General features: G+C 41.2%; 1 protein-coding gene across 2 annotated transcripts in view; it reads left to right on the top strand.

The window, feature by feature from the left end:
* The first annotated feature begins 595 nt into the window (after nt 1-595).
* disc1 (DISC1 scaffold protein) overlaps nt 596-20,850 on the top strand; it is a 51,085-nt gene continuing 30,830 nt past the window's right edge. The window contains exons 1-10 of one of the 2 annotated variants that reach the window (XM_008301885.1): nt 596-1,064; nt 1,330-1,404; nt 7,368-8,248; nt 8,668-8,737; nt 10,485-10,641; nt 13,777-13,873; nt 14,308-14,540; nt 18,275-18,329; nt 20,049-20,151; nt 20,326-20,514. In XM_008301885.1, the coding sequence (XP_008300107.1) occupies nt 1,335-1,404; nt 7,368-8,248; nt 8,668-8,737; nt 10,485-10,641; nt 13,777-13,873; nt 14,308-14,540; nt 18,275-18,329; nt 20,049-20,151; nt 20,326-20,514 (1,855 nt within the window). In that variant the 5' untranslated portion in view covers nt 596-1,064; nt 1,330-1,334. Of the gene's footprint in view, nt 1,405-7,367; nt 8,249-8,667; nt 8,738-10,484; nt 10,642-13,776; nt 13,874-14,307; nt 14,541-18,274; nt 18,330-20,048; nt 20,152-20,325; nt 20,515-20,850 lie in introns of both variants that reach the window. The other variant, XM_008301805.1, reaches the window with a different exon arrangement.

Genomic DNA, 20,850 nt, shown 5'->3' with positions numbered 1-20,850 from the left:
ATCAAATGTAAAAAAATAGCATTGCTACTTTGATTATCATGGTCTCATCCATATGATTACCAACAACAATGATTTTGGTGCATTTTTTTGGTGCAGTGTCGGATTAAAAACACACATGTAGGACCTTAAAGACAAGGTTGCAAATGTTAAATCAGAGTACCTGATTAATATTTGTAACTTGAGTCATGACCTGTATTCTACTTTGATAGATGGGCAAAAAGCCTTCTCTTGGAAACCAAACTCTCGGTTTGCTGATCTCTTTGCCAAAACTGTATTTTTTAAGAGTTGGCAGGTGATCTCATTCTAGATACAAGGTAATATACTTCATCCCTTCTTTTTATCCTCTATAATAAGTTAGAGCTGCATTCTGCTGCCTGCTGAACTGAAGCTTTCTCGCTGGGTCTTGTCCATCAGCCAGTCAGGCGGAATAAAAGGGCCATTTGGATGTGTGGAAGGATGAAAAGACTCTGCTCTATGTGGGGTCTGGAGTTTTGTTCTGCTCGTGGATTCCTCCAGTGCACAAACAAAGCAATAGTTTGGTACACATATCAAGATGTGTTATGGCTTTCTCATATGCAAAACTATTATCTGCATACTTGAACAGTCTTCTATCACGCGGTGTTAAATAACCATCACTACATCCTGAGTCTGGATGTTTTAACCTGTTGTTGTTTATGTGAGCTGTTCCTCCATCATCTGCAGTGGTCCAAAGATAAAGCTGCTGAAACACAAACAGCAGCGGTGTTTAATCCGCTGCAGCCTGCTGAGGGTATGAGGCGGTCTGAAGGAGTCTGGAGTCAAATTCCTGAACACGTAGGAGCTCCTCACGTTGTTCCAACACGACACAGGACGCAGGGCGCAGCGGCTAACGGATTACTGATCAACCGGTCGATGAGCGACTAACGCACACTAGATTCATTTGGACTGTTACTCCTGCTGTTAAACACGACCATCGGATGTTTTCCCTTTTTTTTTTCTTCTTCCTCCAAACAAGAAACATGACCTGAAGACCATTATTTCTCTCCAGACGTTCGTGCGTAACTGAACCCAACTTGATGAGAAATGTAAGAAACTGATCTCCAATCAATACCTCTGTCAGGAGATGTTTATTATCCGCCGAAGAGCCGCTTTTACGCGTTGCTCCAAAGTGGCGGAAAAAATAACAGTCTGGCTTCACTTTTCCACAACGGAAATGAGATCAGTCCCAGTGCCTGGCTGGCTCCACTTCTTCTCAAACATGGTCGATGTAACTCCACGCAGAGCCGGGATCTGACATCGTTTCTCTTGTGGATGTAAACACCTTTCTTTTCTTTTTTTTTTCCGTCAAAGGCACGATGTTTGCCGGGCTGATGGGGCTGGAGTGTCGCAGCAGCTCTCTGCTTCAGCACTGCGAAGCCATGGAAGGTAAAGAACAACATTTTTCACTGTCAGCTGCTGTCTTCACATCAGCCAAAGCAGGATCTCTGTGACAAAAAACAGCTGCTTCACATCACTTTGATACAGTAAAAGAAGCTCAAAGAAGATTACTTTTAAGAGACAGGATGGGGTAATAAGTCCCTGATGTTGAGAGGTGGATAATGAGGCTAAACATTATCACATGGAAGTTTTCAGTGGGAACACAGTGGGTATAAAATGACTTTTCCAAACTTGTGCAGTTCTGGTCCTGCCCCCACAAAAGATGAGCCTACACTGAAGTTAGAAGAGGAGTCCTTCTGCTGGTTTACTGTGTCAGCTGTAGTATCTGGAAAGTGTTTATGAAAGTTCACAGTGAACCAGGTCACTGAGGTCAAAGGCACCTCACCGGTGAGCCCCTGTTGTAAATAATGATGAGTTGCAAACGCCTAAATGCTTGCAAAATACTTTCCTCAGAATGTGTGGACAAAGGGGACATGAATGTACAAGTTCCTACGTCTCATCTAGCTTGCACAACTAACTTGCTTGTTATGTCCAGACAGAGTGACCATAAGCAGACATATCCTCTATGAGACACATATTGTAACTGGGTCGCTGCCTTTTTAGTTTGAACTCTTCCAAAAGTCACGAGATGTGGCTCATGTAAGTATCATTGCTTTATACACCGCTCAAAAAAATGTACGGGAACACTGGAACACTTCATTCTTATATAATTTTGTTCTCAATAAATTGCACAGTGTATATCAGTGATTGGACAGTGGAAAACAAAATGATTAACCCACTGAGGCGGTGTTGTACTGTGATGGTTAAGTGTTCCCTTCATTTTTTTGAGCAGTATATTATGGCTGAAAAAAAAGATGCTGCTGCTTAATAGACCTTTAAAACTGTAGCAGCCATAAGGACACTTGACCTGACAAAGCTTTGTAAAAGTGCTACAGAAACCACTTCTGCATATTTTTCTGTGGCCCAGTTTGTATTTCGGTTGAACATTTTTGCTTATCTTCTGGTGTATGTGACATGTCAATAATCTTAATTAATCAGTAAAGACAATGGTCAAAAGCCCAAGAACAGCATTTTTATACGGTTGTGGTGGAAATGACAGTATTTTGTGTGCATCTGTCAAACGCTATCAGAGATTTTGTGTTTAGGTAAAAGTGCATAGTTTTGCAAGTACAAGTCATGCACTTAAATGCTCAGACATATTTGCATCAAAGCATACTTAAAGTACCAAAAGTACTTATTGTGCAGAATGTCATGTTTGAGATATACTATTGGATTCTAGTTATTAATGCATTAATGTGTTCACCACTTTAATGATGGAGCTGGTAAAGGTCATTTCACTACTTTATATAGTTTTTCTGTGAAGTAGCTTGTGAATTTTCCCGTTAGGATTGTTAAACTTTCATTTTTACCTATAAAATAATTTGCTTGATTCTATTTTGAATCATTAAACTAAGTCTGCAAAGTAAGCTACGTTAGCGAATAGCAGAATTAAAAGTACAATATTTGCATCAAAACTGTAGTGAATCAGAAGAATTAAGTAGCAGAAAATAAAACTACCTAAGTACTTATAACTCAAAACTGCACTGATGTATAGTCCTTGAGTCAGTGTTTCACCACTGAACACAGTTAGAACTTAATGGCAACAAAAAAAATAAGTTAAAGTGTCTATTAAAGAGCATATGCAGCATGTAAATACACCTCCACAGCACTAACCACCATAATTAGCAGGTTTATGATCCTCATGTGACCGAACTGTTTTCTTATTAAACTCTCACATAAGCAGAGCAGAGACCTGGAACGTCATACGGTGTGGTTACGTTTCCTTTCAGCTCATGTAAGCCTGTTTCCAGATAGATGGATATCACGGCTGACTTTCGCTTCCCTGTTTCTGTTGCTGTGGTCGGTCACATGTGGCCGAGTGTTGCACATCTGCCGAGCATCGCTGCTTCTCAGGAGGTTGCTGACATGCGGATCTGCTGGTGTGTGTGTGTGCGTCCGACGGGTGACGAGCTTGTTCCTCAAACGTTTGTGTTTTTACGAGATCCTCTGCATTCCTTAAGCGGCCAATGGGTTGCGGTGTTTAACCTAAGGGCCTCTCTAATCTCCAAAGGTAAATAATCTTGCCTCTTTTGACTGAGATGCTTCATTTTCTCACACTTTCTGCTGAGTTTCTACGACATTGGCAGCAAGTTGCAGTGAGAACGCTTCTATTGTTGCAGTGGGATTTGGTTCATCGTGGGTGTTGAACCACTTCAGGTCTCTTTTTCCTTATTTTCTGCCGGAATTCCTGGCAAACTATTTTCGCACAAAGGCTGACCGGAAGCAGCAAATGACATACCTCTGAAAGGCTTCGGTGGAGATGTGGATGCCCCCCGACACACACATTCGCTCACCAGCACACACACACCCACAATGGGCCCTGAGGCATTTCCTTCCCCTTTACTGAGAAAAGCCGCCTTTGTGTAATCGAAGTATGCTGAAGGATACACTAACTCCATCAACAAGTCTGTCTCCTTTTAACTGCTCGCCTCTTTGAGTCCTAAGAGAAGCCTCTATATAATATCTTGACCACACCAGATGGCGGATGGTCTGCGGTTGTATTTGCTACCTACGGAGAGTGTTGGGTTTCTTAAATTGGTTATGGAACAGTGGCCACGTCTGCAAAGACACACTAATGGAGCTGTATGTAACCTGAGCTGCAGTGTGGTGGTCCCAGTGGACCGAGAGTCCTATTGAACAGGGTCTTCTTCTCTACACACACATGCAGACTGGCTACAATGGAAACACCCCAGTGTTACTCTCACTACAAATCATGGGCTCCTGTCAGTTCCAACTCTCCCTTAAGTGGTGTCTTCTTGTGTCTCTTCCTCTCCGGTCACATGGGATAGTTGAGGAGTGACATCACTGAAGGTCACAGGGTGTTGAGGCAGAGGCTGTGGTTGGTTAGCGGTCATGATCTGTTTGATGCTCTGCATTCTTGTCTTGACATACAGCTGCAAACACAGATACTGTGCTCCATTACAAAACAAGTAATAGTTTAGTGTGCTATCTCGTTTGGATTTTCATAAATAAAACTTTGGTTGTGTTGTTAAAGCGTCTATCAGGGTTTTACAATGACAACAGTGCGACTGACTCCACTGTTTTCAGCACAAAAGTGTCAGTGTGTCTCTGTGTGTCTTTAGTGTGTGCATGAGTGGGAAGAGAAAACCGAGAGCCAGAAGAGAAAGAGGGAGCAGCGCAGCTGTACACAAAGGGGCTGTTGATTCCCCACATTTCAGCCTGCCTCCTCCTCTGAATCCTACACATTACATGTATTAATGGTGGCGCTGCAGCAGGTGTCTCACCCCCAACACAAGCTGGCCTTTATCATCCTGCTGCACTTTTAGACCACTAGGGCTGAAAGCTATGCAAAAAATGGACACATATTGCATTGATTGTGTGATATGTGTCACGATTTCAGTGGGAATTGTATTTCTTTTCCACTTGAAAAAGTCTAAAAATTATGATATGTTTCTTGCTGTACCAAACAAGCATATTCCCTCATATCTGGAGAATATGATCTGTAGGCATCTCTGTAGCACCACAGTGTTTACTTTATAGTGGTATAGTGGACACATACATAATGACACTTAATCTTCATAATTTCTTGTTGGTAGGATTGCTCATGTCTACCTGCAGTGGTTATTAAAACTATTTCTGTTATGTTTTTATCAAAAACAATTTAGAAAATAGAAGTTGTCACAGGAGTAGAAGAAGAAGTTTTGCCAAATTGCCCATGTTTTTTTTTCTTTAACATAAAAGGCCCTATCCTCTTCTACTATGTTATGAACTAAATGCAAGACATACTTAAAGGATTTTTTACAGGCATAAACTGGTCAAATTACTTGTAATGTGAAAGTGGCCACTTAAAGTGACAAATCTGTATATGTAATCATCACCTAATTCATCATTCAGCCTAATGTTTTGATGAAATGGTCCACAAAGTTACTATTTTGGTTGACTCTCATCAACCTTGTTTCCATTTTTAGGAGCAGTGTTTTTTTTTGCACAATAAAGTTCTGACAAACTTGTTGTACACTTGCCCACCTTCAGAACTGTTCTCCCAAAAATAACAACTACAGAAGGTTGACAAATTAAAGGAGAAACTAAGTGTTTTTAGTAAGGTACTGACACTGTGTGTTGCTAAAACAGCTCCAATGCACGAAAGGCCATAGCCATATGATTCAGATCAATTTCATACTAATCATGAGCATAAAATGGGGCCATTGTCATTCAGGAAGAGACCTCTCCCATCAGGGTAGGAATGTTTTATAGGACAAAGGTGATCAGTCGCAACAACTTTGTATTGATTTGCAGTGACAATTCCTGCTAATGGGACAGAGAGAGCAAAATGCCCCCCACAGCTTAACAGAGTCACCTGATCCCCTCGCTGTGGTGTAAAGCATTCAGGCCTTCATTGTCTTCTAGTGTACACCACACATGCACCTGTAGCCTTTTTGAGAATATGGTGAGGGATGACTCATCTGACTATATCACTTTTTTTTCTCCTTTTGCATCTCTGTTGCCTCTGGTTTTGCTCCACTGAACTCTTAGCTCTGTATTTATTTCTATATTGAACGTACAACCTTACTATAATATCCTTCTATCTGTATCCGACAGACTGTTTATGGTGACAGTCTGATCATGTCCTGCACTGACATTCTCAGTCACCTGAGAAAAGTTATTCTTCGGTCTTTCTTACATATTACACTAATGTGCAAGCATCATAGACATCAAATATGTTCTGTCAACCACAACTTCCAACCCTATTTACTGCTCTCTTTCCCATAGACCTGAAAATAGATGCCACTATAGTCACTGTTCCTATTGAAGCCAGTTGTGGCGTCTTTGTAACTGAAGGTCCTGCCATCTGTACCCCAACTATGAACTTTCTTCCAAAGACACATATCTTTTCCTCTTGAAAGTCAGAATCTGCTGGGCCTGCTCAGTGCTTTAAATCATGCCTTGGAGCACTAGCAAATGTGGAAGCATCTCCATTTGTTGTGTTTTTTTTACTCATTAATCCAAGTTTTGTCTTTAATTTGTCACTTATCTGTTGTTGTCGAATGAATTATTTCAGTTGAAGAGCCGGTCATGTTAGACAACGATTTTCAATGAATGATGCTGTTGCTTCATAGCTGCTGGATGTGTAAATAGGCAACTTTCTGCTCACAAGTTGGCAATATCCATAATAGAGGCTGATGCTGTAATATGTTAATGTTGTGTTTTTAAAAAATCAAGCAGTGCTGCTTTAATTATATTGATTTTGATTTATGGCTTCACTTGATGCACATTGAAAAATCTTTCCATTCTATGTTAATTTGTCATAGTACTTGTCATTTTGTTGTCACGATTATTCTTTCTGCCGTAAACCCAAACACCCTTGCTGGCATCAGAGCAGTTTTGCTGTTGTTCCAATGTGAATCAGACTCATTCAGTTCTACTGTCCTATGTGTCCAGGCAGCTTTGAGAGTTTGTTGTCTTAATCAATATTGCTGCGTTTTCAAAAAACTAATTCAAATGGAAGTTTTGGAAATGTTATTCATGCAGCCACTTTTCCACTGAGAGGCGTGTCTAAAATGACTGCGTAGCTTTGGTATTTCCCAACAGCTGGAGCAGAACCATGGGAAATGTCACACAGCTGCCCAATTTGTTTTTCATTCAGTTAGCGATGTGAGTTTTAAGGGGTGAAGGGGTGCAATTGGATGAAAGTCATTTTGGCCTTGTGATGTCACATTAAGATTATTAACAATAAAATGCTTTACATTCTCGTGTAATTAGCACATTTAGCGTCACATTTTCCTGCTGTAGTCCATGACTGCCCAGCTAATCCAGCCAGTTGTATGAGCTCATGCTTTATCTTTCCTCATGACCGTGTTACCCAGCTTAATGGTTAATCTCTGCATCGACAGGTGGCAGAGCATCAGGGACAGCTGGCAGCTGCGGCCGTAAGAGGCTCCACCGAAGACCAGGGTACATGAGGGGAGAGCAGTCCAGAACACAGAGCACTTCTCAGGAGGAGGAGGAGGAGGAGGAAGATGGGAGGACTGCTTGTATAAGGAATGGAAAATCTGTACGTCACACTGACATCGCTGATGCAACCAGCGCTCAGAGGCTAACTCCTGCTGTCAAAGTGTCCTTATTGAGTCAGCAGCAGCCTGATAAACTCACATGTACCTCCTGCAAGAGTAAGAGTTTCCTCTGCTGTGTTACCCGTCACCTCCCTCCTTTTGACTGCAGTCCTGTTAACAGTACGTCCAGCCGTCTGGTTGAGTCCTCAACGCCACAGAATGAACTCAGGTTAAGCCCGAGCCCAGCCCTCCGGTCCTCACCAGAGGACTCCTTCAACTCCAGCTTCAGTTTCATTCAACAGTCGCTCAGCTCCAGTCAGAAGACAGGCACAACCATTACACCAATACGAGAACCACTAAGCCCATCAGCTAAAGGACCTAACCTGCCTCAAACAAAACTGGAAACCTTATCCACTGAGCACAATTTCTCAAAGCAGGCAGCTCCTGTCCAAACACTGTCTTCCTCCGCTCCAGGCAGCCATGCAGACAGAGAAGAGCTGTCATTAGGTGGGAGGTTTTGGCTGGCTGACTGTGACTCGCGACCTCTCGACATAGAGGTGACCTCCTCACTGTCAGTGGACTCTGACACTGCCTCCGCCTCCTCCGTCACCTCCGGCTACGATAGTGCCACGCCTGCCTCGGAGCAGGGTTGGGACAACCTGGTGAAGAAGTACGAGGGCGTGCTGCAGGACTGCCTTCAAAACAACCGCGCACACACCAAGGTGGGCTTGAACAACGCATCATGTGAGAAGTCATAATCACTGTTTGCATGTTGCACAACAATTTGACGACCAGGTCCAGAGTTAAGACTGAGACCGAAGCACATCAGGATGTCAGGGACACGCTTATTTGCATTGTTAATGAGAGTCAGATTAGGAGATCCACACTCATATCTGAACATAAATATGAATAGAATAGAACTTTATTGATCCCTTTGAAATTTATGATATATATAGTAGTCGTAATAGTAGTATTAAGTACTGCAAGCACTGATGAAACAACACGCTGATCATGTATCACTCTGAAATGATGGTCAATGCACCCTTTTTTTGAACTGTGTCCACTGTGTAAAGAGCATTGCCCTCTGTGCTGACTGTTGGGTAACCTGCTCTGTCTTCTGTCTGCTGTTTCTTCCTCTCAGATCGAATCCATGATGTTGAAGCTGCAAAGACTTCAGCAGAAAGCCATTTTGGATGACGACTATGACGCAGGTGAACTAAGACTTTGAGTTGATCCTTTTGTTTTGACAAGCAGATCATATCAGCTTTGCCGTACGAGATGCTGAACAGTTTGATGTGAGCTCACATCGAACTGACTTGAATTCCTGGCATGTTTTTATGCCTTTAAAAAAATGTTTTTACAAACTTAATATTTTAAAGAAGTTATTTCACTCCCAATAGAGAGCATTTGTTTTATATTACAGTTAATATAGCAAAAAGAGTTCAGTATAAAGTGAAAGTGGACTGACTGATTGGACAGAAAGCTACAGCAGCTTACTATGTGGGATCCGTGTGACTTATTTATATTGAGGTTTCACTGATATGTTCAGATCTGGACATTTGTGAGTTGATATCAGTTGAAGATGAAGAAGATGTACCACATTGCTCTGTTGCTTTTATTATAGTTCTTGCTAATTAGCTGTCGGTCATACTGAGATGTTTGAGAAAGCATGTGAAAAAGGAAGGACGCACATTAGATAGAGCTGAAGAAAAGAGTTATTTATTGACTGTGGCCACATCAACCCTACCATAGAATTCAGTGACGTTTACTGAAGCCTTCTTGTGCCCTGAATAATTATACAATCTTGAATTTATATATTGAATCTAATATTTTTCACTAATCGTATTAAGATTGGTTGTACTATATTAAACTTTAAGTGATGTCATAAGCGGAAGGGTTGAACAGAAGGAGTCTGATTTTGCATCTTCTACTGTGCATCTGTACTTTATGTTATAAATAACAACTGACTTATCTACACAGTCAACTGAAGTAAAAACTAAAACTAAAAGTAGCACTGGACTGGTAGGCAGAAAGTAGAAGAGGTCAAATGGAATCAAAAAGCGTCAAGTTCCACTTTTGTTTACAAGAAAACTTGGGACTTTTGTGCGCACTAATTTGTGTTTCCCCTTATACGTTTCATTGGAAAGAATGTCCTCTAACCTAGCAAATGTAATCTACTTTCATTATCAAATGATCTCCATTCATTTAGAACCCTGTCTGACCTGAATATTCTTTCTAGCTGACCTGAGGGAAGTTTTCTTACCTATTTCTCAGACCTTGTGACAGAAATAAATGCATCAGACACATTTGCTGCCGGTGTCCTGTAGATCTGTTTGAGGGATTATTTAGGTCACGGTCAGGTTTTCTGTTTGCCTTTTGATACTGTACATCACAAACCCTTCTCTGACATTTTAAGCTCTATCAGGGACGTTCTTTCCCACCCATGTTGACTTAGTTTTCCATGCCTGAAACAGCTTTCCAGGAAATTATGTGTACAACAAAAGACAGCTGGTTAGATGCTCTTGCAGAGGAAGATCTGGTTGTGGTTTTTAAACTTAACCAGACTGGGTCAGCTCCAGTCTCTGGAATAGTCGTGTTAACGTGTTAACAGAACCAGGGAATGCAGGATTCTTAAGACTTAAATAATGAGAAATCTCAAAAATCTCAAGCTTGGCATTGATCCGTAATGATAGAAGTCTGCTCTCCTTAGGTGCCTTTGAGTTAAGGGATAATCTGGTAATTGAATAAGGAGTGATGGATGTACAGTCATGTTTTTCTAGTGAATGTAGGCTACACTGATCAACACAATAATTAGCTTACTCTGCAGACACAACACAGCAGTGCCCGCATGGAGATTGTAAGCTGCTACACTGACTTGGAACTGATAACTGACCTCGTTTAGTAAATGTTTAGCAGATGTCGCTGTGTGTTATTCACTATCTGTACGTGTGCTTTCAGCTGAGCGTTTTGGGAAAAAGCTAGAGGAGCTGTGTCGAGAGCGGGGAGCTCTGAAGCTGGGTTTACCCTCCAGACAGCCCAGCGTGGCTTTGTTCCTGGAGAGGCTCAGACAGGTGGTGCACAGCGCCCTCCAGAGGGCAGACTGCAGCCAGCGCAGGTCAGTGACACCATGCTATGAAAATAATGATGCGTGTTGGAAAATGGTCACACCCAGAAGACAGGAGAATCATGAAAAAAAATTCTGCTAGGTTTGCTGATACTATGAAAATTAAAATCACAACAATTAGAAGTTACTGCGTTTGTATAAAATGAAAAGTTACCACACAGAGAGTCGCAGCTTTAATTAGTATTTAAATTGATGTTAACGACAGTGAAGTGAAGGTAAAATGTGGTTGAATTAAAGATGACACTCCTTACTTTGTTCCTTTTTTTACTTTTGCAATTACCTTTTATTTTTACTCAGCTTTATGGATTAAACTGAAGTTTGTTTCCTGATCATGATAATATGGTCCCTCCTTATCATATTGTAGCACAGACCAAATGGGGGAGAGCTCTCAAAAATAGTTCATGAAGGAAATCATGTGGGAGCTTCTACAGAGGGTATCCTGGAAAAATGTTACCTAAAGCTGATGATGCAACGTTGTTTTGCTGTGTGCTTTCCATATATACAGTTGAAACTAGACGTTTACATACACTGTATAAAAAGACGCATAACCTTTTTTCTCCTCACTGTCTGATATTAAATTTGACTAAACTTTTCCTGTTTTAGGTCAGTTAGGATTACCCAAATTATTTCTATTTGCTAAATACCAGAATAATGAGAGAATTTTTATAAAGATTTTTTTTATTACTTTCTTCAAAGTCAGAAGTTTACATACAAAAAGATTACTATGCCTTAAAACTATTTGGGAAAGCCCAGATGATGATGTCATGGCTTTGACCGTTTTTGTTAATTGACAACATTTTAGTTAATTGGAGGCACACCTGTGGATGTATTTTAAGGCACACCTCAAACACACTGCTTCCTTTTGTGACCACATGGGATAATCTAAAGAAATTAGCCAAGATATCAGGAAGAGAACTGTGGACCTCCACAAGTCTGGTTCATCCTTGGGCACAATTTCCAGATGCCTGAAGGTTTCACGTTCATTTGTTCAAACTATTCAGACAGGACACTTTGTCAGATTTAGCCAATTACTTTGGCATGACATGCATTTGTGCTTGGCGGTGACTCTGTTCAAGTGATGCTCTGGAACAACCTGAGAAAGCACGACACAGACAGTCCCTGAGATCACAAACCCCTAAACCTGCGCTCCCAAGAGGAGCAGTTTAGCAGAGTCACCTTGAATTGAAATGGACTTTAATAAAATTAGCCTCTGTGTAGGGACAAGCATGTCACATTTCCTTTGAATTTGTGCGAGTAGCATGACCTCATCTGAATGCATATAATCAGCAGCATGCTGAATGCAAACAGAGGAACATCTGGCAAGGCACTATTATAGTGACTTGATACAAAAGAAATATAGCATGTGAGATATGAAACTATGTGCAGCGTCAAGCATGATGCATATCCTTTAAATTTGTGTGGGCATACACAACCTTCATGAACTTACATGAAATAGTGTCCCAATGATATGTAGTAATCACAGATCATGTATAACATGAACTATGTGTGGCCTGGCACAACATAAATGCATTTAGGCAGAGAAAATGTTCATAAGCTGTTGAGGATGAGCAACAGGAATAGGATGCGTAGATTAGGGGAGAGACCCCAGTGTTGGCATGGAATGTGAAGATGAGCAAACCAAGGCCTGGGCAAGGCCTTCCCAGTGTCCGTCTTCTTGTACTGGTTAACCATTATCATAGAAGAGAAGGAACAGAAGCATATGAATGCTAGCAATGAAGATTGGAGCACCTTTATAGTATTAATCAACATTGAAGGCCTAATGTCAGTGGATGCTTCTGCTTATCTTAAGTGAAGACAGATATAGTAAGGTCATGCAAGGAATAGAATTTCTCAGTGTGTGAATTTGAACTTCCCACGAGAAACATTATGAGCTGCGAGAAGGACTATTCTAAGATGGTATGTACATGTAGACGAGAATGATTTACTTGCACAAATGTGACCACTTACATTTTATTTTTTTTATTTATTTTTATTTTTATTTATTTTTTAAATTTACTTGCATGCTCTCAGAAGTTTGGTCCCAGTCTGGAGCCTTGGCCCAGAGGACTGGGATTGTTGCTGCTTTAAGCCTCTGTTCAGGAGAAGCTGACAAGCCGTTGATCAACTTTACAGTGTCAGACTAATTTGAGTTTTACTTATAAGCTCCAAAAGCTACCTTAAGCACAGCCATTGCATTATCCTATGACGGCCTTGAATCATGATTTTTTGATCTTAACTATCTTTCAACACAGCCATCAAGGCTTTTCCTCCACAGCCTGATTCAGATGAGCTAAACAGAATTAAACTAGGCTGATACTATTACTTGCCCGTATATGGCTACAGACGTAAAGGTGGAGGAAAATGGCCGCACCAGCAGGGGGCGCTGAAGCTACGGTGGACCTGCTGTGATGTCACTGGTGGGCGGGGACAGCAGACTTGAACCCAAAAGCTGTATGGCAGGTCACAGGTGCTGAGGACCTTGAATTCGGGGCTAGTTGATGGTGTGTAGAGGAGAGACTGGAGGAGACATGACGAGGGGAGGTGGGGTGTGAGGACTTCTGGATGACTTTTCGAGTTATCTTGCTAGCAAACAAACAAACAGACAAACAGACAGATAAATGCCGGTTAAACCATAACCTCCTTGACGGAGGTAAAAATTCTCTAAAAAGTTCTCTCTCTCTCATTATTCTGGCCTTTAGCAAATAGAAATAATTTTGGTAATCCTAATTGACCTAAAACAGAAAAAGTCTCAAGAAAGTGTCTTTTTATACTGTGTATGTAAACTTCTGGTTTCAACTGCAACTGTATTAATAACTTCATAAAACAGGCCTAAACATTCCCCCAAAGATGAGGTGTCACCTCTTTAATTCAGCATATTCCCCTGTTTCACTGAGCTACACAATGGCAGCAAAAGGGAGTGACAATCTGATTAAAGCAAATTACAGTACAATGTATTAACATCCTACATAGTGCATTATTGCCTATTCAACTCACTTTTGCTGCCACTCAAAGTGAGCAAAAGGATTTAAAAAATGTAAAGGAAGCGAATGAAAAATACAGCTTCGAAAAGTCATGATTCAAGCTGTTCAAACACCGCTGACGTGTCTTTTCATGGCTGGTTGGCAGGGAGGGTGCAGAGCTTGACGCAGGGGAGCGATCTGACTTATCGCAGGGTCCACTGCAACGAAGGGAACGTCTCATTCAAGAGAAACGGCTGGTGGAGGTAAATGCTACTTTGTGTCACTTGTGTGTGTGTGTGTGTGTGTGTGTGTGTCCCAGGCTTGTCTGATTCTGTATGACCATCCAGTTGAATATCTTTATTATATTCCCTTTCCTCGCTTATTTGAAATTGAACAGAATTTTAAAAAGATATGAATAAAAGTGAAGTACCTAATCTCAATGTTTACACTTCATAATGTATAAGTCACATTATATAAGGTTTTGAATCAGTGAAGTTTGTTCGTGTTTCAGGTTATGTATGTGAATATAATGCTGACTGCACTGGTGTGAATAATTGAAGAACTACTGCTAGAGGTTTTTCATTCATTGGAATTCCATCAAAGGATAATTTTGTGTTCAGCACGCATGTAGAAACTCCGACATGAATCAAAGCCAAAACAGTAAAACTTGAAAATGAACCATGTTAAACTTGCACAGGAGGAGATTGCGGAGCTTCAGCAGAGGCTGGCGGAGCTGAAGGACCGCAGTCGATGCTTGGAGCAGCAGATCCAGCAGGAGGAGCAGCAGGTGGAGGCTGAGGAGCTGGAGGGCTCCGTGCTGAAGAGCTGCACCGTGGCCCAGCTCCGCGACATGAGCCGAACCCTACAGGACCTCGTCACATCGGAAAACCGAACGCAGATCTCAGTCTCCCCTCCACCCTCCATGCTCAGGTTGCCGTCACATAGTCCCTGGATGTTTTAACTGTTTTATCTTCTCACAGCAAATAATTTTTTTGCATGAATGTTACATTTTTGGCTCTGACACGTTGTGGTTATGTGTGCCAAAGTGTGCAATCAGTAAAAATGGCTGGGTAAAGATATAAAGGTTCATACCAAAGCTTTCCCTGTGAACATATTTTGTAGAGTGATTGCAGACATTTTTAGTTTTAAATGAGGCTGTTTTTCCTCATTATTAATCAAATATTAGGCTCCACAAAAAGCACCAGTAAAACCAACTCCAAATCAGGAAACCAAAACCGTCACTGCAGATCTTTGGACATATTATTGGCTTTTGTTGTTCAGGAAGCTTCTGCGATTCTGCTGTCCAGCACAGTTGAGAAAACATGCAGATATATGTGAAGCATGGAAATGACACCCTGGAGAGTTGCGAAGAAAAGATTCACACCTTATATATTCGTATTTTACACGTTCGAGCAATGTGTTTTCCTGTTGAGCGTTCGACTCGTCTGAACATCTAACACTCATCAACTGGAGGTCACCAGTCCATTACAGGGCTAACACAAAGGGACAGACAACTATACATGCTCACACTCTGCAGACAATTTAGAATAATGAATCGTGATTTTAGAATTGATCCAGTGACATGTATGGCAGGGAAGAAGCTGGAGAAAACCCACACAGGCACAGGAAGAACATGCAAATTCTACATACAGCCTAGTAGCTTCAAAACCAGAACCTAGTGTTTAGGCGACAATGCTAACCACTGCACTGGTGCAGTGAAAGTGGTGCACTGTGAAAATGATGCTGACATTTATATACAAAACCTTCAATATGAGCTCACATTTTAGACCAGGCATGAACAAGACAATCACTGACTCTTACTTATACTGAGGAATACCACTGACACCTCCATACCAGCCATTGCATCAACATTAAGTTTGCTTACCATATGGTAATTTCCATTTCTTACAGCAGGAATGTCATATTAAAGACCAATTCTGTTGGAATTTAAAGAACATCAATTCAACAGACTGGTAGCACAAGTCACATTTGAGGGATGCTTACAGTTTTCATCCAGAAAGTTGTGAGTTTATTATGACAGAGAGACATATTAGATGTCAGTTTGCCATTGTTATTACTGTATTAGAAAACACTGTATTTATTTGGGTGAAATTAGCCACCACCATTACACTGATTATAATTTTACACTGTATTTAAATAATAACTCCATTGGCCTATATGTGGACAACATTTTAATAAAGTCTGGTGTGTTTACTAAACACAAAACAAGTGGTTAACAAACCAAATTCACATCAGAATTCGTTTTATTTCATGTCATGTATAACTGTAAGAGCATCTGCAGTACCTACAGTGACCAGGTGGGGCTGCTAAAGAGCCATGAATAAGAGTGACACCAGAACAAGCATGAGTTCATGAATGCTTTTCTTTTTTCATGTTATGCGCTCGCTTAACTACTGAATTAGCCTATTTTGAGTAGGATGTTTAAGTGAGGTTCTTCTGTTTCACTAAATCTTTGCCTCCCAGCTTTACGCGTCCTCTGACAGAGCGGCAGTTTTAGTAAATCATACCGCACGATTGTCTTGTCTGGTGCCAAGAAAGTATGAGTCAAAATCACAGCATCACATTTCAGTTAAATTACCATCTCAAATACCAGCCCAGAGGACCAATCACATCATGCTCTGGATGCACAATGTTCTCTCAGCTGAACTGCTAAAGTTGCTCACTTTGTTGCTTGATTGATGCAGTTTTTGGTGACATCTAAGTCTTGTTTCTATTGAGGCTGAATGTACTCATTGTAGGTCTTTATAAACAAAAGCCCCTGACACATGAACGATTCAATAATCTGTAAGACTTGAAGGAGTGATTTGTTTATTTTCAGGTTCAGAGAGGACGCATCAAGCCGTCACAACTACTTTTTCTTGATTCCTTGCATCCCCCGTGCCCTCAATCCTCTTCTCTCACACCTGCTTGAACCTGCTTTGAATTTTAATGGTTTTTCTGAGATGCTAATGATTACTTTGCATCATATCCTCTGAAGTTAATAGCTTTCAAGGGAGCACCGTGGAAAGCCTCTCAGTCTTGCCACTCGTTAGAAAGACATGTAAATTGTACTTATCGCCTTCGTGGTGGTGTGACCCACCATCACTGGCATAATTTGATATCTGACATATTGTCACCCCAACTGGAACGCTTTTATTCCGGCTGCTGATTGAAATTGCGACCTCAGATTGGATATTCAGCTGCACATTTCTGGTTGGCGCGGTTTGGGTCATCGTGATGATTGTGTTGCAGTTCCCTTTCCAAATAACACAGGACGTTTCTTTCTCATATCAAGGCGCTTTTTCCTTATGGGAACTGAATGAAAGAAATCCACTTTATCCACAGCAGCTGCATCCCTAAAATAACAGGGTGCTGTAACTCCAGTGTTCAGAGACGTTTAACTCTGACTCATTCAGCTTGAATAACATGCAAAGGGCGTACTGATTTTTATGATATGAGACGATTGGGACCGTCTCAAGGTGACTGTGTTGTGCATAATGGATTTTATGTCCCTTTTTCCATCTTCTAATTGATTTATATCTCTGCCATCAAATGATGTGACCTTAATGGTTTGTCTTGTTTGTGCACATGTACAGTAATAACATTAGTGATATGATATTCATCCCTAACATTTGAAATATTCATCTAGACAGTTTAATCTCATTGGCAAGTCAATGGAGACACATCTACTCATCTATATTTTCTGTTAGTGCCATGGAAGCTACTTCAGATCATTTCATTTTGCTATGACAGATTGAAGATGAAACAGATCATCTCACAAACTACTTTCAAGCTCAGTTTTTCCTTGATTTTTATTTAATCGACTCAAGCAGCAAATGATTTTACAAAGGAGGTTTTGTGAAGTGTAGTAGCTCAGTTCCATATATGTTATTTTGCATTAAGAAATCAAAAAAAGGCAGACTTAAGTCTATTACCTATAAGACCATCTCCAGTTTATTGTGGTGTATTTTTTGTATTTGCCATGCAGAGTGGTGCTTTCTGTATCATTATTATTCTTCTGAATTGATCTAGTTCAAACATGTATTGATAAATCACTCCAATACTCCTGTCATTGTGCGTTGTGTAGCGTACAGAACTTTTAAAGTGTTTGAGCAGAGATTTAGGTGAGCGGGTGTGCATGAGCTGCAGCGAATGGGGAGGTTTGGGTGCAGATAGATGGAGGGACCTCATAGACCAACATATTCTAGAGTAAATAACAGTGTAGTGATACATTTAAGTCAGCTTAAAACAGGAAGGGATGATTTTCATGGAGAAAGAAAACTTCTAAATATGTAACTTTAATAGATAGACATACATTTTTGTGGGTTAAATCAACAACCTGAGAGGGACTTTAAAGATCTAAGCATGTAAACTTGAGCAGGTACTGGAGAATCACAAATAAGCCAGACGTCTCAGTGCTTCCAAATGGCGACATTATTACAGAGTGAATAATTAGTACCTCCTCTTCTATATCCATCCATCCATTACATAAGACTCAGTAACTCTCTTGATACTTAGCAAATTGTTCTGTCATTAAGATGAGTAGATGCCACAATAAAGTAGTATCTTTTTTTTTTTATTGACATCTGTTGATTTCCCCTAAAGTTCCCGAAGAAAAAAAAAATTCAGTGCAGCTCTGTGACATTTTTATTTCTGTTTTGCAGACTCCAGGAGCAGGAGCAGGCATTGAATCTGTCCATCAAGGAAGCTACAGCTAAAGTAAGCCACTGTTCCTCTGACCCGATTTATTCCATAGCAGCTCAGCCTCCCCTCAGCACGCCAACAATGACTGAATGTGTATGAATATCTAATGAGCTGCAAGTCAAAACAGACAGAAAGTGCTGTGTGCCAGCTTCAGCGTGTTCAATATGCATACTAAATGTCAGTGTCTGTATTCATGTGCTTATTTCTATTTGACAAGGCAGTGAACTCTCCACAAAAGTCAGAAGCAGCAGGAGATGCCATTTTGAATAGATTTTCCCTAAATTCAAAATCCGCTGTAAAACAATACAGTGATGGTTAAAAAAAAACAAAATACAAAATACAGTTGTCTGTTTTTCTGCTTCTCTGATGAGCAGCTGAACAAGTAAAGTTAATAAGGGTTTTCTGTGTTGGTATTCCTGTGTGTGTAAATAATTTTACATGCTTTCCTTTGTATGAGTTGTCTCTGGAATCCCCTCCTGCTTCTCAGGGGCTTGCTTTTCCTTCAAACTGATCTATACAGAGATCTCTGCAGCTGGAGAAAGGAAGAAGCAGTGGAAATCTGTAAGAAAGTGGGAGTATAAGGATAGCAAGAGAAGCACAGCAGGGGGACAGGGCCCTTTTTTACTGTCATTGTGTCCTTTAGAAAGCCATCATCAAATGATTGGTTGATGTACCAACCGATGCACCTCAAAGGAATATAGTGGCTTTCCACCAACAGACACTTTTCCCACAATCACAAGATTGTCCATTGTTGAGGTAAAATGAAAAGTTTGGTTCCTAAATGAGATATCCACCATGTGGAAAATGACACGCCTGCTGTGACAAAATGATTGCTGGCATGAAAGTAACTTTCTCGTTCTCCATTGACTTTTCTGAAATTGACAAATAGCCTGATGTTTTGAAATTAAATTTCCAATGGTAGAATTTCTACAGTTTGAAAAGCACTCCCGAGCTGTTTCCAGTTCATGTAATGCATGAAATAAAATTATCCAAGCCTCTTTGAATAACCCCCCCCCCCAAAAAAAAAAAAACTGTTTTCTGTATTTCCGTGGGAAGAAAACTCCCTGGAGATGTTCTGCCTCAGAAATACCCACCTATTTGACAATCCTTTCAAAGTGTTGCACAAAAGTGTGTCAGATTCAAGGAGCAAATGCGTCAGAAAATCCGGCTCCACATCCCTTTGAGCAGTGAAAATAGTTCCTCAAAAGAAGGAAGTGCATCATGGGGATTGTATCTAGCTGTAGTTCAAAGTGTGTACACTGGAAAGAACAGAGGTTTAAAGGACAGAGTGAGGGCAGATGGAGGCCAGACAGGCTGAATCTGAAGCCATCAACTCCTCTGCGAATTCTGCAGCTGAGGTACTGCGTCCCCATCACGCAGTGACATTCAAGGCCTTTTTTCCTCTCTGACCTTCTAATGATATCTTTTATGGAGATTTCACATTTTCCTGTCTGTCTATGTGAAAGGAGAAGCACTCTCTTGCCTTTCTAAAGGTTATAGACAAGGTAACACATCAGCGTTGATGCTCTGCTGTGTATTCAAAGCAGGGCAAGCGCAGAAGGACGGAAATGAATCTGTAAGGTCTTGTAAGAATGAGTGTCAAAAAGAAAATGAAAGCGGAATTGGAAATGAGCTATGCGTCCTGTGGGATCCATGTGTCTGCAAAGGTTTTGTTAGTTACCACCCTCCCCCCGCTCTCTCTCCTCTACATCCTCTCCTCCCTCTTTTCCCCAGGTGGTCATGAGTCAGAGGCTGGGCAGCAGCCTGAGGAGGAAAGTCAGCGAGACTGAAACGCAGCTTTTGGCACTGCATGAAGCCAAACTGGCAGCCATCTCAGGTAACTTTCCACTCAGCCCCACCCCAGTACATCCGTACTACATCACACATCTTTTATTTACCTCATTTACTTGAATCGCCCACCATTAGCCTCACTTAATTACGCCATTAATGATCAAGACGCTCGTTAATGGCCGGTGTAAGCGTAATGTCCTCCTGTGGTGCGCCGGTGCAGGTAATGACTTCAGCAGTGCCAAGGAGCTAAAAGCTGAGATGAAGGCGGTGTACCTGGAGCGCGACCGGCTCGAGGCTCTGGCCAAGAGGCTGCACAGCCTCAGCTCGGGCAGCAGCCAGGAGCTGGCCAGGATGAAGGAGCAGCGGCAGCAGCTCAGGCAGGAGCTGGAGCAGAGGGAGGCCCAGCATGGTGAGTCACTGCTCTATTGCAGAGTATACAACACAACTGAAAGCAACCAATCATCTTCATCACTGTAATAAAAACTCATCACTGTTGGCTATCAAACCCTTTACAGACGTCTGTAGTTCTACATATGTAAAGAAACAGTTTGACATTTTGGGAATGCACTTTCTGATTTGATGAGATCAGTACCCTTCTATGAAGTTACCATTCGCAGCCAATTAGTTTAGTTTAACACAGAGACTGTAAGTCAGTGAAACAGCCAGCCTTGGTCTTTCCAAAGATAACAAAATCTTCACACCAGCACCTGTAAAGCTCAGAAATCAACACTTTATGTCTTGCTTA

The sequence above is a fragment of the Stegastes partitus genome, unplaced genomic scaffold (genome assembly GCF_000690725.1).
Source record: "Stegastes partitus isolate 25-593 unplaced genomic scaffold, Stegastes_partitus-1.0.2 Scaffold1, whole genome shotgun sequence".
Taxonomy (NCBI): Eukaryota; Metazoa; Chordata; class Actinopteri; family Pomacentridae; genus Stegastes; species Stegastes partitus.
This window is presented reverse-complemented; position numbering and strand designations above follow the sequence as displayed.